General features: G+C 44.3%; 1 protein-coding gene across 1 annotated transcript; it reads left to right on the top strand.

Annotated features, from left to right (window-relative positions):
- Positions 1-251: 251 nt before the first annotated feature.
- On the top strand, positions 252-7,212 carry LOC120293006 (polyubiquitin-like). Its single transcript, XM_039311745.1, has 3 exons — positions 252-1,483; positions 1,978-1,982; positions 6,801-7,212. Exons 1-3 carry the CDS (start codon positions 349-351, stop codon positions 7,035-7,037), a joined length of 1,377 nt encoding a protein of 458 aa, XP_039167679.1. The 5' UTR covers positions 252-348; the 3' UTR covers positions 7,038-7,212.
- Positions 7,213-7,528: the final 316 nt, after the last annotated feature.

Here is a 7,528-nt window from a genome sequence, read left to right as displayed (position 1 = left end):
TGCTCGGAAGATCGGAGCGTGACATCAAGAATGGTGGGTACAGCAAATGGCCAATGAATGGCATGGAGGGGTCGAACTATGGTGGCCCTTGATGCGTGATGGGATGAGTGATTCCAGCCTTTACACAGTCCAATCTTGAATTTTCCAGATCCTTCTCTCCGGATGACGTAACGAGTGACGTCACCTCGACCCTTGAGTCGGCGACTCTTCTCCTATTTAACCTGCCCCGACGCACTTCTCTTCTCATCATCGGATTCAGAAATCAATCTCTTCTCTGCTTAAAAGCTTTCGTCATCTCTCTCGAAAATCTCTCTCGCTTCATCATCATCGTCATTAAGCTCTGAAAAGATGCAGATCTTCGTGAAGACCCTGACCGGCAAGACCATCACCCTAGAGGTCGAGAGCTCCGACACCATCGACAACGTCAAGGCCAAGATCCAGGACAAGGAGGGCATCCCGCCGGATCAGCAGCGTCTGATCTTCGCCGGGAAGCAGCTCGAGGACGGCAGGACCCTCGCCGACTACAACATCCAGAAGGAGTCGACGCTCCATCTCGTGCTGAGGCTCCGCGGAGGCATGCAGATATTCGTCAAGACCCTGACCGGCAAGACCATCACGCTCGAGGTGGAGAGCTCCGACACCATCGACAACGTCAAAGCCAAGATACAGGACAAGGAAGGCATCCCTCCCGACCAGCAGCGTCTGATCTTCGCCGGCAAGCAGCTCGAGGACGGCCGCACCCTCGCTGATTACAACATACAGAAGGAGTCGACGCTCCATCTCGTGCTGAGGCTCCGTGGAGGCATGCAGATCTTCGTCAAGACCCTGACGGGGAAGACCATCACGCTCGAGGTGGAAAGCTCTGATACAATAGACAACGTCAAGGCCAAAATCCAAGACAAGGAAGGTATCCCGCCGGACCAGCAGCGTCTGATCTTCGCTGGAAAGCAGCTCGAAGACGGTCGCACCCTCGCTGATTACAACATTCAGAAGGAGTCGACGCTCCATCTTGTGCTGCGGTTGAGGGGAGGTATGCAGATCTTCGTGAAGACCCTGACCGGGAAGACGATCACGCTGGAGGTGGAGAGCTCTGACACGATCGATAACGTGAAGGCGAAGATTCAGGACAAGGAGGGCATCCCACCGGATCAGCAGCGGCTCATCTTCGCCGGGAAGCAGCTGGAGGACGGTCGCACGCTCGCCGATTACAATATCCAGAAGGAGTCGACCCTCCATCTCGTGCTGCGCTTGAGGGGAGGTATGCAGATCTTCGTAAAGACCCTGACCGGGAAGACGATCACGCTGGAGGTGGAGAGCTCGGACACGATCGACAACGTGAAGGCAAAGATTCAGGATAAGGAGGGCATCCCGCCGGATCAGCAGCGACTCATCTTCGCCGGGAAGCAGCTGGAGGACGGACGCACCCTCGCCGATTACAATATCCAGAAGGAGTCTACCCTGCACCTTGTTCTGCGCCTCCGCGGTGGCGACTTCTGAAGAATCGGCATGTTCTCTTGGTGATAAAGTCAGGAAGTCCTCGCAGTCGTCTTGTGATTTCACCTGGTGTTATGGTGCTTTAAAGAGTCCATTTTCCAGTAGTATAAGCTTGTTCTGGTGTAGTTTTTTCTTTAATGTGAACCGTGAATGAATGAATGAACCTTAAAATAAGTACAACTTCGTTTTCTCTCTCTCGTGCGTTTTGCATCTCGAGAATCATATTTCATCAAACATGTTTAACACCTACACATGATTTGATGATTGCATTTTCCGGCTTAGATCCTGCTCTGAAACGATATTGCTAAGCCTGAGATTTTCCTACGGCTCTTGAACAATTTAGATCTCTCGAGGGTATCTCCTATGGTGAGAGGCTGGGATATTGGAGTCGTTTTTCTTGATTATGTCTTTGTCCATGAGCGAATGATTATGAAATATGTTTCTTGTTCATCTCATGGGTTGGTTGGATTAGATTGTCGGAAGGCGGGGTGTCGAAGAAGAGCAGGAAGATTATACAGAGAGAATTCGTGCTTGTATCCTGGTGTGAAATTGTTAGTGGACAAATTGATCAAGCTATATATGCTCCCTTAGTATAGAGTATGGAACAAAGGACCAATGGCTATGATTTCTCAAGTTGTTTGGTATATCAAAATCGATGGACGTAATAGGTTAATTTTTGCTTTGTGCGTGCGGCGAGAGCATCTTGTTGCTAGATTGTCTAGGGATAAATCCACCGCTTGAAGACTTCATTCTGATTTTTGCTATAAAGATGTTCAGTATGGGGGTGAGCAAAGAACCAGAACTTCGGTTACGAGCGGTTTTATTGTAAGTGGCTTTTTTGCCTGGATTTGTAAGTGGCTGATGAATGTGGCATGACCACAAGCTTTCAAATTCTAAACTTTATGCTGCTTCTGCTGACAAGGTTCCGACAATGCATTGTGTTCTATCGATTGAGGAATCTGATGTGTTCTATTGATCGAGGAATCTGAAGTTTGAAGTGCCAATCATGGCGACACGGTGAAAAAAATCCTTTTTTCGGTCGCTGCACCTTGTTCTCCTCTGCCTCTGCACTAGAGACGGGTATGTTCTCTTTGTGGTGAATTTAGGGGTTCTCATGGGTTTTCATCTGGAACCATGGTACTTGAAAGTGGCCATCTCTCGGTAGTGTAAGCTTGTAGCTCATCGCTAGTTCTGGTTTTGCATTTCTTTTTTGAGAATCGTGAACGGATGAACCTTTCAAAAAGTACAACTTGATTTTCTTTCTCTTGTGCGGTTCATATCTCGAGACTAATATTTTCGGCTTCAGTCCTGCTCCTAAACAATTTTACTGGGCGTGAGAGTTTTCTACTGCTTCTGAACACGTCTTGCCTTGCGCTGCTGGGATGTTATTAGATCTCTGGAGGATCTCCTGGGGTGAGAGAATGCAATTCTACGGGTATTGAAGATCTCTGTTTTATTTCCAGAAGTGAGAGTCTGTAATCTTTACTCTGTTGCTTTTGAAGTTTCAAGGTGCTGACGTATTGTAATTTTCAATGGTGGTGCCGAGAATACTCGAAGCTCGAAACGTTTGATTAGTGAGATGAAGATCTGTTCCATTTAGATCAACTTCTTGAATGCCTCAGTTATGTTCCCTCAGAGTTTCGTAGTTTTGCAGCTGATGTGTCACTGGTGGGATGGAATTTGCCATTAAACAACGAACCTTCAGCCATTTTGTCAGAATGTAAACTTATCTCCTGCAGAGGAAGACATGGTTGCGCTCTAGTGACGTGTATAACGAAACTTGTGGCAGTTCTGATAGTCCCAAAGGGTCTCTGCATATATAAGAGAGGGGCACAATATCAGCCATTTGAATACGATGATGCTCCCACTATCGTTGAATCTATCAAGGCGAGAAGAACTTGGTTTCGATCCTGGTCTTTCTAGTGCAGAAAGTAGCTTGTTGAAAAAGCAACATCATTTACAAAGATGGTACTGTGAATTTACTATCTTTATTTGCCCCATTTGTTGCCCGCTTGTGCTTCTGCTTTACTTGTGGGTTTGATTAATGGTCAGCGATGATCTTCTGTGGTCGTCTTGTTACATTCATTCAGTGATGATCTTTTGGTTTGATTAATACTCAGTTCCGGTCTACCTTAAGAGGAACAGATCGTATTCTTAATCTAAGCATCATCACTTTAATAAATATTTGTTTAACTCGATTAATCTCCATGAATGCACATAAACCGTCATGTTCATTTATATTGAGCAAGATTTATTTTATCATAAGGTGATGTGTCTGAATCCAAGATTACTTTCAGTGGAAAATGCTGTAATTTGCAACCATTCAAATCAAGACACTTTTCTGATACAAAAAAAAATCAAGACAGCTTAATCATTAAGTCAATTTTTTTAAGGCCGACTCTGTTGTTGACTTTGCAACGGAACTCGGGATTGAATGCCAATGCATCATCGGAACCAAGTTAAGGGAAAAACTTACAAAACCTCGACTATTAAAGACATGTAAAGGGCAAACCATTTCTTCGGAAGTAATTCGAAGATTCAAAGATCTAGAGAATACACATTTTCAATATTTAAGGTACTTGCCAAAGTAATAGGCTGCGAATAATGCTCAAATTTGCAGAAGCCAGTCCCCAGAATGTGAAAAAGATCACACCAAAACACGTGACTGAAAATCAAATTTCGTTTATATCAATCAAATAGACAGGCTAGGATAAAACCTGTTAATGTGAAAGCCACAAATGAATTATTAAAATTAGTAATTTAATATTACATAAGTACTGTCAACGTAACACAACACTCAATTTATTCGGACCACCTAGTGATAATCATAAATCACAGTGCTCCCAAACCTGGAATCGACCAGAGTACCCCAAAAAAACACGCCATCAACGCGTCATCACACGCCATCAACTCATATTCCTTCTCCCCCGGGAAAGCCCGCCCCCCTCATCGCAACTCATCTCGACGGGAGTTCACTTAACACATGCAAAAGGATGCCCCCATTGATGAATTTAAGCAATTATATAGGTGAACAGTACGTGGGATGAAAATTGAAAAGTGAACGCGTGCCATACCTTCGCCGCCTTGCCATGGCTTGCCACCAACACGTCCGGTGAAGTGACCACCATTCGGGCACCATACATGTGCTCATCATGTGATATGGATTGATGATTGGCTAAAGAAGAAAGAAGGGAAGAAAAACTCAAAAAAGTGAAAAAAGAAAAGAAAAACTAAATAATAATTCAAAAAATATTAAAATATTATTAAAAATTATCCACGTTAGTACCATTAGTATTATATAAAATAGTTTACGTCTATGTCAGTGCCGCCTGGTTAAAATTGGTTGGATAGATTGAATTGACATAAATGTAAAACATTTGAGACTTGATTATAAAGAATTAAATTGACATAATTACAATATGTTTAGGATTTTTTTTATAATTTTCACAAAATGCCTCCGAGAATCATCCAATGGCCACCACCCTACTGTCGGTCAGAGTTGTGAACACCCATGCATGAGAAGCAAACGTCGAACACAGTCACCCACCATGGAGCCAAGTCACTGGCAACCTTTGATTGGCTCGTGCCACCATGTCAATGGTCACCAACTCGCCCTTCAACATGCTCACCAAGCCCTTCACACCCAAGTCATTAAACGATCGTAATCACCAACAGGGCCTCGGTTCGGATTGTGGTCGCATTGCCAAGGCCCAACGAATGGCAAGTTCTTTTCCTTGTGTGGATCTTATTTCAATAAGAACTTGATGAGTCGATCCATCTGAAAAAACCAAAAGCTCTGCCCTCCCTCTCTATCTATCCAAGGGGCCTAGGACGGTGGTCACATTGCCAAGGCCTGAGTGAAGGCGGGAATGAGGGAGGGACAAGGGAGAGTGAGTTGGCGGAAATCCAAGAGGAGTTTCATGTGAGTGTACTTGATAGTGATGAGCTTTTTGGGATTCCCGACGAAGAGAGCTAGGTCGCACTATGCAGCAACGGGGGAGGTGAAGATGTTGAGGGACAAAAGGGAGGAGCCCGGGTCGAGCCCGAACTCTGGTGGCATTATAGCGGGTATTGCTAGGAAGGTGATCATGAGGAGGTCGAGAATAGTGGGTGCGGCAAATGCAATACAATGGCCGATGAGTGGTGCGTAGGGGTCGAATCACGGTGGCCCTGACGATGGCGATGCTGGATTACTATTGGGGGTGGGGTGATCTGGAGGGCACATATTTGGTGATTGTTGGGTTAAAGTGTTGTGGAGATGTAGGGGATGATATGATAATGGTTGTAAATGGGTTCATAATATAAACCATTTAGGACCATTTATATATGGACCGTTTATTCTTACCTTTTCATTTAGAACCCATTTATGGCTATCTTGCTTAATTTAAGGTGACCCACTTATAACCCAATGAGTTTTGGACCCATTTTGACAAGTTTAATGCGAAATAAGAACAAAAATGCACATTTAGATATAGATACAAATTAATTTAGGTTTCATTTGGTACTCCAGATTTGAGTTCGAATGGGTAATTAAATTATCATATTTAGTGTTTAGTAACGTTCTCCAAATGGGATAAACTCAAATATATCTGGATAAGAAATCCGGCATAGGGAGGATGAACTCAGATTGATTATAAAACTTTAAAAATTAATTTAATGATTCCCACATCCTTGGTGTTTCTCACCAGGTGACACCTCATCGCCACTCCAATGGCCCTCACTCTAGCGTCCTTAAGTATTTGATGAAATGCCAAAGAGAGATCTGTCTGCCTTACCTTAAGTTCAAAACTTTGCTTAATGAAAGATGTCATGTTTATTGAAAATCATCAAGCTCCCGATGTCAATTTCCTAAAGGCTTGTTAACGATAGAGATGGGATAATAATTTTTTTTCAAACAAGCAGATTTTCAATTCCATCTTAAATTGCAGTTTCAAAAATTTCAAATATTATATCATATCGCATCAAATATTTGATGGGATATTTCTACTATCCAGAGGATTTTTAAAGGATTGCAAATCCCCTCTATCCTATTTCATCCCAATTTGAATTAGTTTCACAAACGTAGTCTAGGTATTTAAATTATATGGTTGCATGATGAGTACATTGAAATACAGGTTTGGAAGGTAAGATATTCACAGAACCATCCGGATTGCTTTGGATCTTTTCCGCGGGTGATTTGCGGGATGACGTCACCTTCACCTTGAGTCGGCGAGTTTTCTCCTTTTTAAAACTCTCTCAAGCCGCCCGCCACCTTCTCTTCTCATCGAGAATTCAATCTCCTTTGCTCAAAACAGCCATACGTCAAGATGCAGATCTTCGTGAAGACCCTGACCGGCAAGACCATCACCCTCGAGGTGGAGAGCTCCGACACCATCGACAACGTCAAGGCCAAGATCCATGACAAGGAGGGCGTCCCTCCCGACCAGCAGCGCCTCATCTTCGCCGGCAAGCAGCTCGACAACGGCCGCACCCTCGCCGACTACAACATCCAGAAGGAGTCCACCCTCCACCTCGTCCTCCGCCTCCGCGGCGGCGGCTTCTGATGGGACGGGCCTGTGTTTTTCGTTGGATCGGATATGGGGTTCTCGGGTTATCTCGTTGCGGCGTCTCGAAGCACCGCCGTCCTTTTAGCAGTGCAAAAAGTCTAGGGGTCGATGCATTGTGTAGTCTAGATCGTCTTCCATATGAATAAATAAACCTGTTTTTGGACATTGCTCAGTTCCGCGCTTGTTCTCCTTTTTATATCTCCAGAATTTAGTCGCTTCATATTGAATTTTTTCAGCCAGACGAGAGATTGCTCTTGTGGACGAAAAAGGTCCCCCGCTCCGCTTTTTTTCTCCGTTTAACAATTTGTGGCATGATAGGATGCCGGAGATCTTTTCCATCTCTGGAATAATGCGGAGTGATTCTTCTACTTGCAATTTGAATGAACGATTTTCCATATGTTTTGGGCCGCAGGAACCGGAATTGGGGCGGATGAAAATGCGATGAAGATTTCGATCTGTTCGTGGGCAATTGCCTTCTTAATTTTCCT

Source organism: Eucalyptus grandis, chromosome 1, assembly GCF_016545825.1.
Source record: "Eucalyptus grandis isolate ANBG69807.140 chromosome 1, ASM1654582v1, whole genome shotgun sequence".
Lineage (NCBI taxonomy): Eukaryota > Viridiplantae > Streptophyta > Magnoliopsida > Myrtales > Myrtaceae > Eucalyptus > Eucalyptus grandis.
This window is presented reverse-complemented; position numbering and strand designations above follow the sequence as displayed.